This window comes from Carassius carassius, chromosome 19 (assembly GCF_963082965.1).
Source record: "Carassius carassius chromosome 19, fCarCar2.1, whole genome shotgun sequence".
Classification (NCBI taxonomy): Eukaryota; Metazoa; Chordata; class Actinopteri; order Cypriniformes; family Cyprinidae; genus Carassius; species Carassius carassius.
In genome coordinates this window covers 24,590,228-24,613,961 of record NC_081773.1, presented here as the reverse complement: position 1 = coordinate 24,613,961, position 23,734 = coordinate 24,590,228, and the positions used below count along the sequence as shown (strand labels likewise).

The 23,734-nt window shown below is 36.5% G+C and overlaps 1 protein-coding gene across 1 annotated transcript in view; it reads left to right on the top strand.

Moving 5' to 3' along the window:
- The window catches only part of LOC132095436 (glucosylceramide transporter ABCA12-like), a 40,652-nt gene extending 17,231 nt beyond the window's left edge, over nt 1–23,421 (top strand). Inside the window, exons 26-51 of the mRNA XM_059500430.1 lie at nt 198–381; nt 497–715; nt 1,419–1,615; nt 2,042–2,199; nt 3,046–3,282; nt 4,235–4,382; nt 4,575–4,821; nt 5,586–5,675; nt 6,359–6,458; nt 7,264–7,391; nt 8,093–8,180; nt 8,640–8,745; nt 9,909–9,963; nt 12,737–12,914; nt 13,252–13,367; nt 14,247–14,406; nt 14,574–14,827; nt 14,952–15,156; nt 16,167–16,276; nt 16,422–16,572; nt 19,651–19,785; nt 20,144–20,247; nt 20,932–21,024; nt 21,197–21,302; nt 21,639–21,776; nt 22,138–23,421. Of these exons, the coding sequence (XP_059356413.1) occupies nt 198–381; nt 497–715; nt 1,419–1,615; nt 2,042–2,199; nt 3,046–3,282; nt 4,235–4,382; nt 4,575–4,821; nt 5,586–5,675; nt 6,359–6,458; nt 7,264–7,391; nt 8,093–8,180; nt 8,640–8,745; nt 9,909–9,963; nt 12,737–12,914; nt 13,252–13,367; nt 14,247–14,406; nt 14,574–14,827; nt 14,952–15,156; nt 16,167–16,276; nt 16,422–16,572; nt 19,651–19,785; nt 20,144–20,247; nt 20,932–21,024; nt 21,197–21,302; nt 21,639–21,776; nt 22,138–22,239 (3,809 nt within the window). The 3' untranslated portion in view covers nt 22,240–23,421. The remainder of the gene's footprint in view (nt 1–197; nt 382–496; nt 716–1,418; nt 1,616–2,041; nt 2,200–3,045; nt 3,283–4,234; nt 4,383–4,574; nt 4,822–5,585; nt 5,676–6,358; nt 6,459–7,263; nt 7,392–8,092; nt 8,181–8,639; nt 8,746–9,908; nt 9,964–12,736; nt 12,915–13,251; nt 13,368–14,246; nt 14,407–14,573; nt 14,828–14,951; nt 15,157–16,166; nt 16,277–16,421; nt 16,573–19,650; nt 19,786–20,143; nt 20,248–20,931; nt 21,025–21,196; nt 21,303–21,638; nt 21,777–22,137) is intronic.
- Nucleotides 23,422–23,734: the final 313 nt, after the last annotated feature.

Genomic DNA, 23,734 nt, shown 5'->3' with positions numbered 1-23,734 from the left:
CAAAACAAGAGAGCATATTTCTGATCAAACTTTTGAGCATTTGAGGGATTTGCTTCAGATCTATTTGCTGAAATATATTTGCACACTCTGCCTTCTTTGAAGGGGACACAGATGGTAATTGTAGGATAAATTTTAATCCTTTCAATTTCTATGTGATATTTGAACAGCTTTGCTTCTCCTTAACTATGCCCCTGTAGGTAAAAGTAGCTTGGCGGGTAATGGAGAAGAAGACTTCTCAGGATTGCCTGTTGGAGTCTCACTTTATGGCCTGACGAAGACCTACAGTAACCGGCATGCTGTAGACAATCTGAATCTTTCTTTCTATGAGGGACATGTCACATCTCTGCTGGGTCACAATGGAGCTGGAAAAACCACCACTATGTAAGAGCATAACAGCATATTACATCTTCAAAAATAAAAAAATAAAAAAAATTATAAGCTATTGGTTTTAATAAGCATAAAAACATTTTTTTTAAAATGTATTTTTTTGTTTCAGGTCACTTCTGACAGGACTGTTTTCACCGACCAGCGGCACCATTGAGGTGTATGGGGTGGATATGCAGACGTCTATAGATGATGTGCGTAAGGAGATGGGCGTGTGCATGCAGTATGATGTCCTGTTTGACCACCTTACCACAAAGGAACACCTGCTGCTATACGCTCAGATCAAAGCTCCCCACTTGACCAAACAGGAAGTGAACGAGCAAGTGCAAAAGTAAGTTTCAGTACTCGTTTTACAGTATGTTTTTATGTTGTTCTGTAACACTCCCTTAGAGAAATTAACATTTACAGAAGCTATATGTTATCTTAACTCATATTACATGTAAGTTTCCAGTTAAATGTTGTTGGGTAAGCTACTTTAAACTACTTAAAGCTACTTTACTTTAAAACTGAAGCTTCCCACAATACAACCTACTCATAATTTAAAGTAGTTTATCTGCTAACTTAAACTACATTGACGCTATTTAAAGGGATAGTTGACCCCAAAATTTTGTCATCAATTTCTCAACCTCATTCCATTCCAAACTATGAGTATGAGTTTCTTCCTTATGTTGAAGAATGCTGGTAATCAAACAGTTAATGGTCGCCATTGACTTCCATAGGATTTCTTTCCCTACTATGGAAGTCAATGGTGACTAACAACTGTTTGGGTCTTCAAAATTCTCAAAATATCTTCTTTTGTGTTCAACATAAGAAAGAAACTTAAATAGGTTTGGAACGATATGAGGGTAATCTGGCTTAGAGGTTTTTGAACAGGTTGGTAGAAGTTTGTTGGTTCAAACCCCACAATGGATGGGATGATCCAACACACTGTGGCCTAGAGCAAGGTGTATTGGCTCAGATCACTGTAGATACTGAAAGAGCATCAGCTAAATGAGAAATTTGCGTTAACATGGTCCCTCTTTTTCGTGTCTTAGAATCCTAATGGAAACAGACATGCAGGCCCACCGCCACAAGCGTGTCGGCACCCTGTCAGGAGGTATGAAGAGGAAGCTATCCATCTCCATTGCCTTCATTGGAGGCTCACGGCTGGTGGTGCTAGATGAGCCGACCACCGGGGTGGATCCCTGTTCCCGACGCAGCATCTGGGACATTGTCCTTCAACACAAGCAAGGTGAAATCCCCTTGCAATTCAGACCAGGATGAAAATAATTCTCTGGCTTGTACCTGTAGCAAATTACCCCAAAGGACTTTGTTCTTATCGGGTATGCGACACTTGGTTTAGAATTTAATTAGGCTTGAATGGATTTTCTCAAGGTGCGTGCAGTCAAATCCAGACAGGGAAAAATCCAGACGCAGATGTAGTAACGACTGATTGTTATCCGTCATTCTCCCTCTGATGTTTAATTATCTTCCGTGGAGACAGTTAGCGAATTTATCTCGAGCAAGGATTTAAGACCGTAAAAGAGGGTCATGTCAGATTCTCCTGTGTTATCATTGTACATCAGCTCTTTGTTCAGAGCCTGTCTCTCTCTGTCTGCCTGTATCAGTGAATCTTTGATTTGACATGCCTCTCTGTTGGTTTTGTTTAACTGTCCAGAGCGTACCATCATCCTTTCCACCCATCACCTGGATGAGGCTGAAGTTCTCAGTGACCGCATCGCCTTCCTGGAGCGCGGAGGCCTTAAATGCTGTGGTTCGCCCTTCTACCTCAAAGACAAGCTGGCTAAGGGCTACAACCTCACCCTCACAAAGAAGGTACATGTGTGTCAGTTTGTCAGTTACTCCAACTGAGTTCTTACTTTCTTTTCTTAAGTTCAAATCTGAGAAAAAGTACCAAGGTAGTACAATGGTATAATATTAATACCAAGATACACTGATATACGCAAGCATTCAAACTTTTGAGGTTGGTAAGATTTTTTCACATTTTTATGTGAAAGTATCTTGTGTGAGACCAAGGCAGCATTCATTTGATCAAAAATAAAGTAAAATGTAATACTATGAAATATATATAGATTTTTTCCAATTTAAACGCATTTTAAAATGTAATTTATTCTTGTGTTGGCAAAGTTGAATTTTCAGGTGCCATCACTTCAGTCTCCAGTGTCACATGGTCCTATAAAAATCATTCTAAAGCTGATGTGCTGCTCAAGAAACATTTCTTATAATTATTGATGTTGAAAACGACTGTGGTGCTTTATTCATATTTCATTTATTTGCTATATTTTATCTGTGTTTTTGTGGCAACTTTGATCCACTTTTTTCATTATTATTTGATAAATATAACTTTCAAAAGAGCACCATTTATTTGAAATAGAAGTCTTTTATAGCATTATAAATGTCTTGCATGTCACCCTTGATAATTTTAAACCATCTTTTGCTGATTACCTGTATTCATTTCTTTAAAAAATAAAAACAAAAAAAAACCTTACCTATGCTAAATTTTTGTTCATTGTTGTATATATTTAATGGCATATAATGATTATTGTATTCATGTACCATTATATAACTGTGGTAATACTGTATGTGTCATTGTGGTATTCCAGAATTTATATTTTATAATTTGTCGTATTTTCAACATGTATTTCTATGTTTTTGGTTCAGGTTCAGTCTCCTGATTCAAACGAAAAGTTTAACATTGAAGAACTAAGGGCTTTCATTCAATCGTACCTGCCTGACGCTCGGCAGAAGGAGGGAGATGTGGGCGATTTGGTCTATGTCCTCCCACCATACACCCCCGAGAATGCAGCTGCGTACCACTCTCTGCTCACCAGTCTGGATCAGAATCTGGATAAGCTTCAGCTGGGCTGCTATGGCATTTCCGACACCACCCTGGAAGAGGTAATTATCAGATGAAAACCCAGGTGCAGGGCTGGATTATGGACTCAGCCACTTCCACTGGGCTTCAGAGTGACTGCCCAGCGACCTTTAAAGCTTCAGGCTGTGCAGCCCAAGACTGCCAAAGGAAGCTGAACCATAATAGGTTCCCTGGGATCCTTGGCTCATATAGTGCAAGCCTGCAAGCCCGGGGAGCAGTTGGGGGCTCAGTGCCTTGCTCAAAGGCACCTCAGTCGTGGTATTGAGGGTGGAGAGAGCACTGTACATGCACTCCCCCCACCCACAATTCCTGACGGCCCGAGACTCAAACTTGCAACCTTTGGATTACGAGTCCGAATCGCTAACCATTAGGCTACAACCTCTCCATTGAAATGCAATTTATGTAAACTTTTTATTTTAGTCATCTAATGCAGGGTTTACCAACCTGGCCAAGGCTTTTAGTTTACTTTCGTTTATCTTTAAAATGGAGATTTAAAAAAAAAATATTCTCTCCGAATATTTCTGTTCACACCCTAGAACGAAAACTATAAAAATGATTGTTAATGCTACATTTATCATCCTTGGTGTAAAATGGCTTTAAATAATAATAAAAAAAAGTTTTTGACCTTTGCCTTTAAAGATGAATTTGCATGATTCAGTGTTCCCAATTCACAAATGGCCACCAGTATTTACACATTTTACACTGGGAAAAAGTGCTGTAGGGTTTTCTATTTACAAAAAAATATATATTTGTCAAAAATTGTCAAATTCTTACAATTCAATCCAAATGCGTATTATTTATGAAGGATTAGGAATTGTACAAAATGTCAAGTAAAATATGGTTAACATGAAGTAAAAAAAGCAAGGTTGGGAGGGATGTTAAGAACCACTGCAATAATGTTATCCTAACAAAACCATAAGAAAACATGATACAGTCATGTCCAGGTGCACTCATAAAAATGCTGTGTTTTCTCAGGTGTTCCTGCAGTTGACTCGAGATGACTTGGAGCCTAAAGAAAGTGACACCTGGTCTGTATCAGAGTCTGTGATAGCGAATGACATGTTTGCCTCAAGAGACAGCATTCCTGACGAATTCAACAACACGTACCTTGGAGAGAAAGCCAGTAAGTGGGCTGTTAGGTCTAGTTTAGATTCTTGCAGCAGTTTGTGGAATATTAGTTCCATGACCTGTACTTTCCCAAATGCCCCTTGAAAGCTTTGAACTTTGAAAGCTCATCTTTAGAATTTGACTGGATTGAAGAGATGATATGATTGCCTCTGTCTCATGTGGCACACTCACTTCGTCTCTCTTATAGGCCTCACTGGGACCTCAGCCGTGCGTGGGTTAACTCTGACTGCGCAGCGGGCGATGGCCATGTTGCTGAAACGCGTGCATCACTCCAGGAGGGACTGGAAGGGGCTGTTCTCCCAGGTGTTGTTGCCTGTACTCTTTGTAATTGCTGCCATGGGCCTGGGCTCCATCAAGAGTGATCTTCAGCACTTTCCCAAGATTGTGCTTTCTCCTGCTCTGTACCATGTTGATGAACAGTATAGCTTCTTCAGGTTAGACTCAATTTTTTCTGTGACTTGCCTGTGAGTCAAAAAATTTAGGAAATATGGGTACTTTGCTGACACTTTTATCCAAAGTGACTTACATTGACTTACATGAATCCAACCCCTTGACCTTGTTTGTTTCCTATTTTGATGATCTACTTAAAAGAAGGTCGATAATGTTGTTACCACTTAATGCATTGTCATCTGTTAATTGAAAATATACCAAAATGTATTTTATTTTATTTTATTTTGCCTAAAAAGTAGATTTTTATAAATTCAAGAAGTAAAATACAGTAAAATGTAGCATCCGGCAGATTATCAGGCCATTTTTCTTTAGATTTTTTTTAATACTAAATGAACACAAGGAAATAATGACATGTAATCAGTTTTTTTATGCAAAATACACAATAAACAGCAATATTTACCTCCATATACTTTATATTTTACTGCAGTTTTTCAAAGCATATAAAATGCCTCAAGACTTGTGTGAATGATGCTAAAAACAGATTCAAAACAACTGCTTATCTACAATATTTTGAATTCCTTGCTGTTAATGAGGTTTATTGCTGAGATTCTTTTAAAATACCTTTTATTATTACAGGTCACTGGCTAATTGCCACATTTTGCTGATGCAACTAATGACCAAAGAAAAGCACATAGAACCATTGCAATATTTCTAATGTTGTTTATTTATTGGTATCCATCAAAACAAAATCAAATACAGTGAAATTTCACCCAGTCTTAAACATTGCCATTGCATGTTCTCTTCACAGCAATCAGAATCCCACCGCCAGCAGTCTTGTAGATTCCATGATGTCTTATCCAGGCATTGACCACGTCTGCATGAGAGACCCCACAAATTCGTAAGTAATCATCCATATGTCTTAGTGACCCAACACTCTGAGCTCAGTAATCAGACTGCAGGCTGCTCTAAGGCATGAGTGATTACATATCACAGCATCAGCTCACCTAGGCACTGCAAATGGCTTTCATTTTTGCCGGCTATGATTTCAGCCCCTCTGATCTTCGCAGGTCTGTTCCTAAGCTCTGATCGCTGTCTCTTTTGCTGAGCCCTGGGACTCTGATACACTGTCTGCTTGTTTCAGTGGGTCGTCTTGTGTTCCTGGTCAATTTCATCACACTAATGTGCCACTTTTAGTTTTCTATCACTGTTTTTTATCATGCTATTTTCCCATCTTGGCTCATCTTACTTTTTTCCTCACTCTGTAACTCGCTCACAAACACTCTCTTGCTTTCTTGCTCACTGTTTTTCTATTTTCCCCTTTCACCCACACATCTGAAAGCTCTGCCTTTTGTAATTCCACTGAAAGAGCTTATAATAATGCTCTTGTATATGGGCGTAAATCTCACAGAAGAACCTCTCTGCACATATTTTTGTGAGATTCACCCAGGCATCATTTGCATTTCTCATGCATTTCCTGTTTATAGGATCGATTTTTCACTGATACCTTCCAGTATCAGTACAGTATAATATTGTATTTTTCGTTCTTTTGCTACAAGAAAACATTATTATTATTTTTTACAGGCTTTGCAAAGAGAGACCTACTGCAGGAAGTGAGACCTGGATCTCCAGAGGCAACAGCTCTGCTACATATACCACTTGCAAGTGTAGCAACCAAGTGCAGGTGGGTAAAACAGAGCATTACCATCATTACACAAACAACATTATCACATATCCTCAATGATGAGCATCTCTCAGCATTTAAATATTGATAAAGATCATTAGTGTTTTGATAGCGTGAAGGAGATTGTTGATCACAGCAGGGTTGCGCGCCCTTCAGAATTGATTTCAGAATGCCTTTTAAATTAAATTCCTGACTTTAAGGCAATAACGAGGCAACGAACACAATGCAGAATGGAAATTCTAATTTAAGCAAGTAGTAACATGGAACGTTTAATAATTTTAAATCATATAATGAAAAATAATGTAATGTAAACAATTACACACAAATGGCATTGTGAACAAAACATATGTTATTTACTTAAACATTATATTTTACTAATAATTTATGTTTGAAAGGCTACATATAAAACATATGTAATTTGAGTAATCATAACTCAAATTACATATGTTTTATAGGTGGCCTTTTAAAATCAGTTATGACTTAAAAAAAGCTTTCACGTTGTGGTTCTCCATGAAATTAAATCAGTTGTTGGCTATTTTTTTTTTCAAGGTATTCAATTTCGTTTAATCTATTTAAGAGAATTTAACTTAGTTTGGGGAAATATGTCAACTGAGGAAAAATAATGACATATTATAAATAGTTAAATAGGCCTAATTTGTCAAGTTAATGATGTAATAAATAATGTTTTGTCGCCAAATTTGTGTTGATGTTGTGCCTGCTCTTCTTCCTGTCAAATTTAGAGTTTTTCCCAATTCTCTATTATTGTTTCTGTTCAGAATATCACTCACTTTTTTCTCCCTTTCAGTCATGTCCTGCATCCGCTAACGAACCACCTCACAAAAGAAATCCATCATCCCAGATTGTTTACAACCTGACAGGCATCAACACAGAGAACTACCTGCTGGCCACTGCCAATGACTTCATCAGAATCAGGTGAATTTTATCACACATAGCTCTTAACAGCATTAAACTAATTTCACAAGTTCAAAATATGGCGAGGTGGAATATTAAGGAATTTATGAATCGCTGGTAGGCTGATTAATAATTAAAGAGGAAGCACTTCAGTTTATCCCGTCTTTACCGTGGCATTTCCGACCAGCTGACATTTTCCATCCTAGTCAAATAGCACACAGCACTGGGGCGTGCTGCTGGCATGAAAATACTTTATTACACCTAAAATAGTAAGGCTAGCATTTATTATTCATACATTGCTCTTCCAAAAAAATTTAATATAATACAGAGTCCTGCCTCTGTGAGCTGGTGAAAATAGTAATAAAAAAAGCAAATCACAGCTCTTGTAATAAATTGAGTGGAAATTCAACAAAGGCATAAAACTATTAATTAACAGTATATAAAGGAAAATGCCCTTAGTGTCTGAAAACACTAAATGTATTGTTAAATTAATTGAGATTTAATGTGTACAGAATGTAGGAAATAACATAAATTTGCATGCACAGTCCAGTTATATATATATATATAAATTGTTTAATCCTATAAACCATGAAGTATAAAACCTACACAAATGTATAAAAGGCATCAAAAAAAAATATTCCACTAAATGTGTACAACAAGTGAACAAAATGTTACACCAGCCAGGAGTTAACTAACGTAAGTTGTTTTGTGCTTTGTTTCAGATATGGAGGCTGGGACTTTGGAAAGCCTCTTCCCTTTGATCTTAAGATGGACATGTTAGATGTGCCAGAGAACAGAACCCTTAGTAAGGTAATTTGGATGAGTGATATTACATTGCCACAATGGCAAAGTGGCTCATAGTCCCAACGTGGCAGTTTATGTAGACACTAACAGGCTATGTTCCAAAACCAAGTAAGCTGCCACGTAGGCAGCATTTTAATGCATCATAATCACCCTCATGATGTGAAAGCTGTTCCAAAAGGTAGGCAGTATAATTATGTTGCCCTCTAAGATGCTTTTTTTTTTTTGCCAATAGTGTATGCATTCTTAGTGAAGAATGCAATGTGGAAAAAAAACTTTAAAGATGGCAATATATATATATATATATATATAAAATTGTTGAGTCTAAGTACAAATGCACTAGTTTACCAAATATTATTACCCAGGTGTGTATTTTTAAGCCTGTTAGAATACTGAGTTGTTACATTTTGGAACAGAGCATTTACAAAGGAATTGCTGTGCATTGAATTAATATTTGTGCTCTCACAGGTTTGGTATAATCCAGAAGGTCACCACACCATGCCTGCCTACCTCAACAGCCTTAACAACTTTATTCTGAGATCTAATCTGCCAAAAGAGAAACGGCAACAATATGGTTAGTTAAATCTCTCTCTCTAATACTGTATAGTTTTGCAGATTCTAGAATCTATAAAACTTCACATACACTGCCATTCAAAAGTTTTAAAAGAGTCAGTGATGTAATTTTTTTGAAAGAAATAATATATTCAAAAAAGATCCATTAATTTGATATTGATATAAAGTATTTAATAAATGTATTAAATATAAATATATTATGCACCACAACAGTTTTCAACAATGATAGTAAGGAGAAGTGTTTTTGAGCACGAAACCAGCATCTTGGAATGATTTCTGAGGATCATGTGACTGAAGACTGGAGTAATGGCTTCTAAAAATTCAGCTATCCCTTTACAGGAATAAATTACATTTAAAATATATATTTTATTTTGTAATAATATTTCAAAATATTACTGTTTTTACTTTATTGTTGTTCAAATAAATGCAGCCTTGGTGGGCATAAAAAACTTTCAAAAACATTTTAAAATATCTTACCAACCCCAAACTTTTGAATGGTAGGGTATATCTAATATTTGTCATGTTGTGTAACAGATGAAATGTGTTAGGTTAACTTGAGTTAATGTGCCCTTATACTTGCATATCTAAAGTTTTGACTCACTGTGTAAGGTTTAATCCATTTAGCAGCTTATTCTGAGCAAGAGTGCTCACTTAGACATGAGGAGACCTTCTAACTGTCTGCAAAGAACACAGCTAGGTTCTTCTTGTATTCACATATCAATAATTACTAGGTTTATTTAAAATATGTTTTTTTTGCAGTACTTTTAAATAAAACCTTGCTTCTGTGACTGACAATCATGTAATTCCACTACCATTAGACAGAGGGCAGTGTGTCTTTTCTGTCTCCCACTATAAGGCAGAGCGGTCTGAATTCTAATTAGAGGTGCTGAGAACTGAAAATGAAGGAATAGAGCTGGTCTTATTTCAACACTGCCAGACTGGCCCAGTGGCTGAGATTCACTGTCCGCCTCCAGGCAAGATTAATGCAATCCCACCAGTCAGTAATGGAAAGGGGGGATTCATTTATTCAAATGTAGCCGGTGAAGTCATTTAGGGAAAAACAGAGCATAAATTCAGAAAAGGTTCATGGGAGGAGCAGATCGCTGGTCACGTGTTTACCGGGCAAATGTATATTTACTCATGTGCTAAAATCTCTCTTTACAGCCATCTCCATATCCAGCCACCCTTACCCTGGCCAAGTGCAAGACGAGGATGTCATGTAAGCATACACACACATATCCATGCATGCTTGCACGTCCTTCTGTCTGCCAGATAAAACAGATAAAGTACTTTGGTGTTGGACCAAATACAGACTGAGTGTATTAGTAGGGCCGGTACAAAATCACAGACCCAGTGGTGGGGAAAAGAAAGCAATCAGCCAAATGATGGGCTTTAGATGAGATATACAAGCATTCTGTTGGAGCACTTGAACTAATGTAATTTGACTCCTGTATTTACTCCTCTTTGATTTTTTTCTTGAGCTTGGCTTATTGATTACTAACCCAATATAATGTGTGTTTACTCTGAAGGTGGTTCAGAGGTTAATTGATTCAGTGTCGCCAAACAAACATGCTTGTATTTTGAACACTATGAGCAATTTCAACCGTGCCTAAATTTGAAAGACACGCTCTGTAAAATGAGCGCAATTGTTTTATTCTCGCAGCTGGGATGAGTTAGGCTTGACGCCTGCTACTTAGGCCAGAGAAAGGGATTTCTTGAGAGGGGAGACAACATGCAGAGAAGGCAGGAAAAGGAAGAAGAATAGATTGGCTACTCAAAAAAGCCTCTGTGAGTAGCTGAAAGAATAGAAAGTAATGCATTCGTATACCAGACACTTATATCAAAAGCAAAGTCCCTTTAAGGCAAGTCAAGCACTTGGTGGCCATATTGGTAACAGCCTCAGGCAGCTGTTTCAAGTATAAATATAGTGCTGCAGGAAGGAATCCTGAAGCCCAGAATCGAGTTCGCAGTTTGAGATTTCCAGGGTTAAATGGCTGAAATAAGGTCTGAAGTTAACCCAAGCTCAAAATATTTTCAAACCCCACTCATGATTTTTTAAGATTATACATGTCTTCAAAAAGGCAGTTGCTAACAAGTGGCTAAATGAGACTAGAGAGATTGTTTGGGACATTAATCATCCTTATGCAGAACAGAAAAACTAATCTACTCGCTATAGTCCACTTTTACTGGCTTCTTATATTTTTACTCATGCTCTTGCAAACTCTCAAACCTTCTCCCAACTTGTAGATTTTGAATAAAGATTTGTTGAAAATTTAGTGCTTGTGATAGTGAACACATGTAACCGTTTACTTCTACCAATTGTGTTTAGTTTAGTTTTGTTCATTTGTGAAGATGATACTAATGATCCAAACGTGTAAGAATCCTAAACTTTTGTTGGTCACAGAGCTTATTTTCTGCACTAATCCAAAAGGTATTACCCTTTGGAAGCCAATTGGCTTTTTTTCAAGGGAACCTTTCTACAAAATTGCGTCATCCCTGCAGCACTCTATTGAATCAACTTCAAAATCTTAAAGATTATGTTTCAGTTACATATTTTAATGAGTGATTGCTAACCTTGTCTCATAGCAGATGAAATCTGATTATTTGGTGGTAGCCATAATTTTGAATTATACATATGTTGTTATCTTAGGTAAAATCAAAATGATCTGAAATGTTTTAACCATAGTTTAGTGCTATTTTATCATGAGGTTTGTCATTTTTTTTGCACCACCAACTGCCTGGAAAAGTTTTCTCTAAGTGAGACTGAATGTAATTAAATAAGCCACCAGCTGAAGAACACTAGTCTAGAAAAGTCTAAAGCTGTAGAGAACCAGTACAATCTAATTAGTTTCTTCATTGATCAACCAACTGAGTCCTTCTCATCTGAATATAAAGTGATCTTCGCTTTTTCGTTTAGACTCAACTCTCTGTGGTATAGGTCTTCTGTCTTTCCCTGAGATCAGTTCATTCTTATTTGTCCTCCATTCTCTGAAATTTTTTTGGAGGCACAGTTGTTGAGAGCAGAGATGGGATGCAGAGGGGCAGCATTAAAGGCAAAAGCTCAGCTGGTGTCTGGTAGAAGGAGAAGTGTCCTGCTGAGACCGAACTCTTGATCGTCTCTGACTCTGTCTTACACAATTCCAACAGATAGAGAGATCTTAATTCTTACGGCTTTCATCTTTTCTCCTCACTGTGTCTGATGCCGTGATAAATGCACCGAGCTTGACTGAAGAACACTGTTAAGCTCATGTGAGAGACTGTAGGAAATATGAAGTGCAGTTTGTATTGTAAGGTTAAGGCAGCATGACATGCATTCAAATGGTCTTTAACTGCCAGAGAATATCTATATAAAGTTTACAGATATGTACCTATTTACTTACTAATAATTTCAGATCTTAATGTGATCAGTTTATTGGTGCATATAATAAATGTCAACCAAGACTACAGTTTAAATGTTTAGGGTCCGTAAGATTATTATAATTATTATTATTTAAATAAATGTATACTTTTATTGAGTATAGACACCTGAAATTGATAAAAAGTGACAGAAATTATTATTTCCAATAATTTTTTATATTTTCTTTTACTTTCTATTCATCAATAAATTCTATCGATTCCCCGGGAACACATGATAGGTAAAAATTGATAGCCTGAATGCACTGTAAGTCACTTTGGATAAAAGCGTCTGCTAAATGCATAAATTTAATTTAATTTAATATATAAACAGAGAAGAGTTAATAATCATAATAATGATCATAATTCACAATATTGCTGTTTTCATTGTATTTTTGGTCAAATAAATTCGTGAGCATAAAAGACTTCATTCAACAAATGTAGGCATATATAAAATTTAACAAACCATACAGAATGTATAAATAATTAATGAATTTTTCTAGTACATACAAGTGGATACACAAAGTCAGAGGCTCTCAACTCACATGTCTTCAAGTCCATGTCTTTAAGATTGAGATCTTTCTTTTTGTCTCCTCAAGGGTGAGCGGTTTGGTCAGCATCCTGGTTGCTCTCTGTGTTCTCACTGGCTACTCCATCATGACGGCCAGCTTTGTCATCTATGAGGTTCAGGAACATCACACGGGTTCCAAGAGACTCCAACAGATCTCTGGCATCAGCGAACCTTTCTACTGGATCATCAACTTCTTCTTTGATATGGTACTTCAGGATTAATTGATAGATTTCAGCCTTTGAGATCCATTGCCTAGATCTGTAAAAAATCCAAAAACCACGAAAAAAGAAATGACAACCTAGACTACATGAATTACAGATTTAATTGGAATAACAATAACCATTATATAATTAATTTAATATTAGTAATATCCAAAACAGTATATCATATCAGCGCCGAGGATTTGAAAAGAACTAATACCTTGAATGCACTGCAAGTTTGCTTTGGATAAAAGCATCTGCCAAATGCATGAATGTAAAATAACAAAAGTGCATAATGCATAAGACTGTTTGTATTTACGAGATCTTTTCGATGTCATTGCAGGCTCTTTATATGGTTCCCGTGCTCCTCTCGGTGGCGATGATAGCAGCGTTCCAGCTCTCAGCATTCACAGACAGGCAGAACCTCGGCGCGGTCACACTTCTACTGGTGCTATTTGGGTCAGCATACATTAGAGTCCCTTTACCACCAGAGATTTTCCTGTCATAAGACAGACGACTCATTAGAACGTCTCAGAGCTGACAGGTCCTCAAGGCACTAGAGCTTCATGAATGTATTATTCAGCAAATGCTACACATTGCAGCATTGGCAAAAGAGGAGGTTTTAGTTAATGCGTCATCTTTCAGGTAAACACCGGGCTCTCTGCTAGAAAGAGGAGCGCCGCCCGAAGCTTTCCTGCAAGGCCTGGGCTCTGAAGAAGCGATTTCACACACTCTCTGTCACCCATTTAATTGCATTGTGGAGAGCAGTGAGGGCACTCATAGTCAGTCTTTAGGCTTCAGAGCTCCATTGGCTGCTTGTGAGGCCCTTCATTGTGTGAAGTCAGCAGTCTGGCCCGCATTCATCCGCCTGTGAGCTCAACGGCACTCGGCCCATAAATAACCACACATCACTTTCCCTTCAACCTGCTTAATTGCTTTTGTTTAGCTGAGCGGTGTGGACTTTCTAACACTAACAATACACTCACACAGGCCAGGGAACGTGCACATACACACACACACACACATGGTACCCCCTTGGTTTAAACACATCCTCTTCCTTGACCCCGCCACCCCAATCACCAAGAGTAATGAATAAAAAAGCAGATCATTCTGTGGTGCTGAAGAGGAGAGAGAATGCTTCACGAAGAGGAAATAGATGAACTCATTTATCTTCCGGCCTCTTAGCTCAACTGTGGAATATAGTCTCTCTTTCTTTGCTAAGCTCAAAGTAGAAGTCTTTCCATGGCTCTTTTGTCTTCTTCCATGTTGTAATTCTTCTCTTTAGATGAGTTTTTGAAGCTTGCCATTTACCACATTGATTTCATGGTTTCTTTCCAGCTTCTCCACCTTCCCTTGGATGTATCTTCTGTCTGCGGTATTCAAGGATACAGAAATGGCCTTTATCGGTTATGTTTGCATCAATCTCTTCATCAGTGTCAACACCATCATCTCCACATCCATTATTTACTTCCTGGGTCAGCTCAACCAGAATGACCAGGTGAGAGTAGAGTCGTTTCACCCCCAAATGTATTAAAAATGTAACTGTACAATTTTCTGTTTATGTTGTATATATATATGTTTTTTCACCAGGCAAATAAGATTATATAAATTGCTTTGCACATCGTGCACCTTCATTCTCTAACTTGCTTTCATTGTCCATTTCAGAGCATCCTGGATGTGTACCATACCATGAGCAACATATTCCTAGTCTTCCCTCAGTTCAGCTTTGGCAATGGTTTGATGGAGTTGGCAAGGGTTGACATGCAGGTGCAGATCCTGAGTGCTTTCGGAGTGGATGCCTACAAGAACCCGTTCAGCATGGATGTTCTGGGCTGGATGTACATCTCCATGTTCCTGCAGGGTTTCATCTGCTTCACACTTCGCCTGCTACTTAACAAGACGCTCCTTCACAAAGTCAGGTATACCTGAGGCTCTGGCAATATGGATTCAAACTGGCTGGCACAGAACTACTTTTTGAAATTTGACTTTGTAGTGCAGTATACAATTTTTACATTAGTTATGCATTTGTGTATATCGTCGTAGATGGTTATTCTGCTGGAAGAAGAACGTTGTTCAGAGCTCTAGCCCCAATGAAGATGAAGATGTGGTGGCTGAACGTCTGCGTATGGACCGTGGCGATGCACATGCAGATATTCTGCAGGTTAAGCATCTGACTAAGGTGTATCAAAACCTGAACAAGAGGGTACAGGCAGTGAAGAAGCTGTCTGTCGGCATCCCAGCTGGCGAGGTCTGTGCTATTTTCATATTAATATTTATTATGAGAGCGTTTATATGCACAAGAAAATTCCAGTATTATAATAAACATAAATTGCCATTCGCAACCCATTTTACTTTCTTAATATGAAGTACACACTACCAGTCAAAAGTTTGGAATAGTTCAAATTTTTTTATTGCTTGGTGAGCATAAGTCTCATAAGTCTGATTAATATTTTGGAGGAAACGATATATTACCTTTCAAAAGTTTGGGATAAGCAAGGAAATAAATTAGTACCTAGTAATCCTGAACAAAATGTATCATGGTTTCCACAAAAATATTAAGCAGCAAAAACTGTTTTTATAAGTAATATAATTAATAATTGAGCATTAAGTATAAAGAAAAATGACTGGGCACTAATTGATCATGTGACACTGAAGACTGGAGTTATGGCTGTTGAAAACTGCATTGCCATCACAGGAATAAATTGCATTTTAAAATATATCAAAATGTTAAACATTTAGACTTTAACTTTGTAATAGTATTCTTTGTACTGTATTTTTGATCGAATAAATACATCATTGGTGAGCATAAGAGACTTCTTTAACTCCAAATTTATTCCAAACTTTTTCTCTGTAGTGTTTCCAATTTTTTACATAAACTGATATCTGATTTCGTGCAATGAGAATTGACTGAATTATGAAAAGTTGGTGTTCCATATTAATATTAGGATTTATAATATTAAATAAATGCATACTAAGAAAGTACTTTCGGTAATTTCAAACATTAAATGAAATGTTCAAATAAATAAGTATTGAACCATAATAAATGAATTATCTGAAATTGTGCATGTAGATGTGGTCACGGAGGGGAAATTCAGCTATATTCCCAGAAAGTCTTGTTCAAGGAACTTGGCGTATGCTCTGCTTCATTATATTTCAGTTCCGAATGGTTTTTCATAGAAGATTTATTAAGCTCTTAAGAATAATCGATGACAGCAAAACATTCAATGTAAATGAATGGAAGGTCAATATCTTCCTTAGTGCTTTGGATTGCTGGGAGTCAATGGTGCAGGAAAGACCACTACCTTCAAGATGCTGACAGGAGACATTAGCCCTACTGACGGCTCGGCCAAGATTCGTGACATTGACGGGTAACTTTTTTACCCCCTTTAAAAACTTGATTGGTTACTTTTACTGTTGCTCACCATCTTTTTCTAATGCACTCAGACTCTTTTACTAGACATTTGTGTTTGGTTTCATTGCATGTTCATAAATCTCCCTGGCCTGTGTCCTCAGGAGAATGGTTGACATCATAGACTGCAGGAGAGAGGGCATAAACATTGGTTACTGCCCCCAGGTGGACGCACTGGATGACCTCCTGACTGGAGAAGAACATCTCTATTTTTACGCCCGCATCAGGGGCATCTCCAAGAGGGAGACTGACCGGGTAAGGTCACAGCTATATCAGTGTCTGTTTCATTCTGGCCAAGGCCAGTTTCTAAGCAAAGTGACCTACAAAAGTGCATGTTTTCTGTTGTGATGGTACCTCTGTGTATGGATGTCAAAAATGTACTTATATTTCAGTATTTGATACTAGTCAAAGTGCCAGTTTTAAGAGCTCAGAGGTTTGGGGTCAGTAAGATCTTTTTATAAATAAATTAATACTTTTATTAGCAAGGATACAATTAAACTGATAAAATGTGGTCAGTGCATTTATAGTGTTAAAAAAGATTTCTATAGCAAATAAATGCTTTTCTTTTGAACTTTCTATTTAACAGATCATGAAAAATCTATCATGATTTCCACAACAAATATTAATATTAAACATTGATGATAATAATAATAATAATAATAAAATGTTTCCTGAGCACTAAATCAGCATGTTAGAATGACTTCTGAAGGATCATGTGACAATTATTAACTAATTGGCTGCTAAAAATTGACTTTGCGATAAAATAAATTACATTTTAAAATATATTAAAATAGAAAACGGATATCGCAGTAATATTTAAAAGTATCACTTTATTTTACAATATTTTTAACAGTAGTATGCTATGTGTATATATATAAGCAAATTAAATTTAAAGTAGAAGTCATACATGCACAAGTTTAAAGGCAGTCAACTGTCAGTTAGGAAGCACTTGCTAAGATCTTACTGAGTCAGTACTTTTACGATAATACAGAGAGACAGAAAATATTAAATTTTGACATTAACTTGATTTGGAAATTCTAGTACTTTTGACATCCCTTATTATGTGCAACTACATTAAATGTATGCTGCTAATAGAGTTTGATGATTTGAAATGAGAGGCAAGAGATGAGGTGAAACAGACAGCTATCTGTTAAATCATGTCACAATCCACTGACATATTTGAACACTCTCCTAAGAGAGATTTTGCATCTGTTTTTCGTCAAGTGGTACCCTAGCCTGAAAACGTCTTTCCACACACGTACAAATGTCAGGAAATAGGTTTTAACAGTTTGAAAGGACCAGCATATATTTAGTTTGAGATGCTGCTGTTGCAGGCCAGTCTTTTATAAACTTGAAACTAACATCATTGGTTATTCTTCGACCAGCTCGGAAATCCCTGCTGGACTTCCCAGTAAGATAGGAATAGATCTTAGTTTACTATAATCTGAATATTGCATTTGACAGGAAATTGTTGGCTCTCCTCCATATTGATTAATGAGGAAGCTAATTAATCTTGCATTCTCTCAGGATTATTGGTAAAAAGCACTTCTGTAAAACTTGCCTTTGGCTGCAGATGTGAACTCTTTATCAGTTTTCCTAAGGATTGAAACCTGAGGGGATATATGCGAGTTGCAATGTCATATTAGCAACTGATTATGAATATTAATTTCAAGTTGGAATAGTGTTTCTGATTAAATTAAACATTTTTTTGAATGTGTTCAGTTTTATGCTATGTGTAACAGTGAATCATAGCTTGCTTGCTTTTACAAAGCAGCAGCAATGTCAATATGAGAAAAGACACCAACGTTCAATAAATAGGTAAATGTGTGGAATAAATGAGCTTCTAAATCAAATTTTAGAGTCAGAGGCATCCATTTTTGTAATGCAGAACCGGCTATGCTGTTCTCCACAGCTAAATCACTGAAGATACATAGGAGAACTGTTAAGAAGATAAATCACTATTTTCTCTGTATTGCATCCGTGCAATATTTCGATCAAGAAGCCTTCTGTTTGAACTGAATATATCAGCTCCATTATGATCAGACACATTTATGAGGTTATGAGCACATGGCTCATAAACGCACATACCTCCCTGTCAAGCTCTAACTTAATTCAGGGTTGTCTCTGCTGGTACTTGGTTAGCCTGCAGAAAAAGAATCTCAATTAATGTATATATTCTTTTACAGTCTTAGAACCTTCTCAAAGGTGAGTCATCCACAGAAATTGTGAAAACGGTGTCCCTTTGTAGATAAAAATTTATCAAATATAAAGAATATTTAAGAATATCATATATATATATATATATCATATATTAAGTCATATTTGACTACTTTTGTGTTGCTTTTTCCCCCTTCTGGAGCTTGACAGTCTCTAGTCACAATCCGCTTTCATTGTAAGAGAGCTGCTTGAACATACTACAAAATTTCTCCTTTTGCATTGTGTTAATAGAACGAAAGTCACACAGATTTGAAATGACATAAAGATGAGTAAATTATAGTGAAATACCCATGTCTGGCTGTCTATATTAAAAGTAAAGTTAATATAAAGTGCAACTTTGCCGAAAATGAAGTAAAACCGGCAGCTTGTAATGATGATGTTACCCTTGTATAAAAAGGGCAGGGAAGGAATTGACTTAACAATCTATGAATACCATCAGTCATCTTTTGGCTACCAAGGCTTTGTGTAAAAGCTGCTGAAACTTTGAAATGGCTTTTGCGGTTTGGCCCATTAACTTGGATTAGAGGATTTAGAGGAAACGGCTGGTAAATTTTGATGTCTTGAGGGCAGCGTGCAGTACAATGCCGACCCAAAAGATGATCTGTGGGTGCATATAACCCCTGTTAAACGGAGAGTTCTTTATGGTTTCTTGTAGGTTTATGAGAAGCTATTTAAATTCAGTGAATGTCTACTTGGATCCTTTGATGTATGAATCCAATTAGTTAAATGAATGCAGAAACCATGACATGCTCTGCGTGGGGTCAAATGTCAACAGGCATTTAATCAAAACATTATTCAAAGTGACTCATTATCATGTTAAGACCACACAGTTAATGTGTTAGAACAACTTGTTAAGCCTTTTTGGGGACAATTATTGCTTTGTAAATCAAAATAAATTATAGGGAAATTATGACGGAACTATAAGTTTGTGGAATGCATTTTAAAATAAGGCAGCTTCATTTGGTGGGTGAATGTAATTGTTATTTTCTGAATAAAAATTGCAATTTACAGTGATTTGGTTTGCTGTGCTTGTTTATAATAATAATATTTAGAAAATGTAAAGATTACATTACAAATTATCTGCTTTCTCATTACCATTCGGTCTGTTCTCTCCAGGTTGTGAACTATCTGTTGAAAAAGTTGGAGCTGAATTACCATAGACACAACACAAGTGAGAGCTACAGTTGTGGAACACGCCGGAAGCTGTCGACAGCCTTGGCCCTGATCGGAAACCCTCAGATCCTTCTCCTGGTGAGCAAAAAATGCACATTATCCTACCAAGCTGAGACTAGTTGCTGTTCAGTAAATCATACAGCTACTCTATAAATCACTGTATTGCATGTTGTCTTTAGTGTTTGCTCAGAGGGGTTTGAATGGGTAAAATGTTGCACACTTGTTACAAACACCTCTGAAATGCGTTGGTGTGCTGTTTGGCCAAAGTCTTATAGCATATCAGTTATTCTGACTTAAGATTTTGGCTTGGTGCATTGCACGATTGCATTTACCTGGAGAATGTGTGGGTTTTGCATTAGGCTTTGTCTTTCGTTCTGTAAGCGCTGAGAAACATCCCACATGTTTCTTACTGAACATGTCTCCTCTAACCTCTCAGGATGAACCCAGCTCTGGAATGGACCCACGTTCCAAACGTCACCTTTGGAAGATCATCTCTGAGCAAGTGATGGGCAAATGTGCTGTGGTCCTGACATCACACAGGTAATGAACGCACCTGACTCACACTGCATCAGTGCCTCCAAACAAACAGGTGGTAGTAATGACACATTAAGGCAAAATTGAGTCACCAGTTGTTTTCAAGCTTTTTTGATGACAAGAACATCCATATATGAGGGACAATTTGTAAATTTATAAAGGCAGTTAAATATTTTCATGTCCTGTATAAAGACCTATTTGCACTGAGAAAAATTATTGACAGCAACTGTCCTTTATACTGTCATTGTACTATGCAACCCTCTATTAGATGTTAGACTGAAGAAAAATATTTCAAAATCTATTCAAATGCTTTTCTATTTAAACTGTATGAAGACTAAACATTATTTATAACTAGCAAAATGATTTTTTATTTATTATTGAATAATAAATATAATAAACATTTTTAAGTATATATTACTACAATAAATACATAAAACTTATTTTTTGGTAATATGCATTGCTAAGAACTTCATTTGGACAACTTTAAAGGCAATTTTCTTAAAAATATTTTGTTTTTGCACCCTTGTATTCCAGATTTTCAAATAGTTGTACAGTATCTCAGCCAAATATTGTCCTACCCTAACAAACCTCACATGATGATGTTTAAATCTAAATTCCTACAGAAAGTTTTTGATGGGTTTGGAGAGAGATAAATGGAGAGTTTCAACAATATGTATTTGTGTCCTACAGCATGGAGGAGTGTGAGGCCCTTTGCACCCGTCTGGCTATAATGGTAAAAGGACAGTTCAGATGTCTCGGTTCCTTACAGCACATCAAAAACAGGTCAGTGGTTTATCTTTCTGAATCCCGTGTTTCCTCCTACCAATTATTTCCCATGGTTCTCTCACGTCTCCTTTTGTTTTCCACTCTTATTGTTGCTCTAGAGCCTGATATCTCCTGCAGACACTTCATAATTTTGTCCCTGGTGATAAAATAATCTCTGTTATTCTGACAGGTTTGGTAAAGGATTCACGGTGAAGATGCACTTAGCTGGAGCCTCCTGCGATGTAGATATGATCAGTAACTTCATGCAGCAGAATTTCCCCAGCATGTGCCTGAAGGTGAGAAACAGAGTACATCATAATGGAGTTAAAACTTATTGAATAGTTCAAGTGATTGAAACGTATGGTATATTGACTTGACGGCAATATGCCGTATCTCATTTCAAATAGAAATAGGATGTTTGCTTAGAAGTCTTAGCAGGCACGGCAGCAAAATTAAAACAGCAGGTTCATGGGTCAGAGTGTGGAAATGGTCATAAAAAATGAATTATGCCTGTTTTTGGGATACTTACATTATTAGGAGCCCCATGGGGAAAGAAAATCTCACAAATTGGTTGTTGTGACCATTCAAAGTGGATTTTAAAAGTTAACACTGTCCATGTTCTGTTCATAAAGGATCATCACTCAAATATGGTGGAGTACCATGTGCCTGTTGCTCCTGGTGGTGTGGGTTCAATCTTTGGTCTGTTGGAGTCCAACAAGGCTGTACTGCAAATCAAACACTTCTCAGTCAGCCAGACCACTCTGGATGAGGTGAGATACATACAATGTTTTTGATCACTATTTATTTACCCTCATGCTGTTGTTCTGTGGAACGCAAAGGGAGATCTGTTTGTTGTAAGAATTTTCACACCGCTTTTTTCCCATACAACTACAGTTCACAGTAATTTGTCAAGCTTTAACAGACACATAAAAGTAGTCCTTACGCTAGGTTATATTGTATACATTTTGAAGTCAATCTGTGGGCAACAGACCAAAATACAAATTAAAGAGTAAACAAGAGAGTAGCTCTTGAATGTTTAGTGGCCAGGAAACAGGCGGAAATGGAAAGAAATGAAAAGAGACACAGGTGGTGATGTAGTGACTAAACAATTGTCTTGACTTGTCTCCTTAGGTTTTCATTAACTTTGCCATGGGGAAGACGGACACAGACGAACAGGAAGTCACTCAAGGAATGGACACTGACAGTCTAGACTCGTACAATGCTTTGGACTAATGGAATACTTGGACATTATAGCATTCAATTAACTTAAAAAAAAAAAAAAAAAGATGTTAATTTAATACATAGGAAATATTTTATAGGCTATATCATATGTTGGTGTTGTGATTATTTTAATGAAAGACAAAAAACAAATATTTTTTGTATAGAATAATGAAGTCGCCAAATACCTTACAGATAATTATTGAGGATTTATATGAATGATTATGTGTTATTTAACTCTTTCTGCTCTTCCAAACATGGGTTCAAATTTTGCTCAACATTAGAGGAACTTCATATGGAAGTTTGATGCTATTTGTAACACCTTAAAAGGGTTAATATGCAGAGAGTCTATATTAGTTTACATAGTTCAGTGCAATACATTAGTCTTTTTTTGTCATCAAACAACTCTGCTGCTTATCAAAGAAAATCATGTCATTTATTTACTAAATTGTTTGAAATTTTATTAGCTCTACCATATATATTAATCAAAACATAAATTACTCACACAAACAACCAGCAATGTGTTCCTTAATACAGAATTAAAAATGTATCTAGAGTGAATAGCACTCTTGCAGCTCTTGTCTGGGGTTGATATAAATCACAAAGACCTTTTTGGCTCCAAGAAATAAATGATTCTTCAATGTCTGCACATCTTCACTCTCATTAATATTTTCTCGGAAGGCACATCTCTTGTTCAAGAATGTACTAAATATTTCATCGGCCCTTTCCTCTGTCTGCTTCAAGGCACGGTTCCTCTTTTAAAAATGTACCAAGCTTATTTTTACATTAATGCTATTTTTCACATGCAGTTGTTAAGCGTTTGTCTTATTGAATGTACTGCAATTGGTTTTTTATGTCACAAGTTGAGGTTTGCAATTTTTTTTTGCATAGAAAATTATGCACTGTGGAAATGATGAACTATCCAATGTCCAGACTGCATTTCAGGCATGTTCTGTCTTTTCTCTATCCATCCATCCATCCATCCAAACTTTTAACCCATCATAGTAGCATTTTAAAGCTAAATATCTCCACTACATGTTACAGACGTATTTTAAAATCAGATTTGACATATTTCTGGACTGAAAGTGGTATAGGGTTAGAAACTGTACTTGAACAATAAGTAAATTAAAATCGAAATGATTCAAATCACTATTGTACAACTGTAAAATAAATCAATCACACACATTGAAAATTATCGAGACACCATGCTTTTATAAAATATTTTTATTTTATTTGTTAACAAAATTCCTGTTTTTTTTAATTGTAGTAATAAAAATTAAGCAACTATGTAATAACCCATACAGTATATTCACTTCATTGCAATATTGTGATAAAAGAAAAACAGCTAACAGCTAATAAGATTTCCATCTAAAAGTTGATGGATAATCTAATATTTTATCTTAATCCATGTATTGACATACAGTACATATAGGATCAAATATATCATATACGTTTTTATTTTAAAACATGTCGGATGCTTCATATTGAACTTCTATATTTATATAGAAAA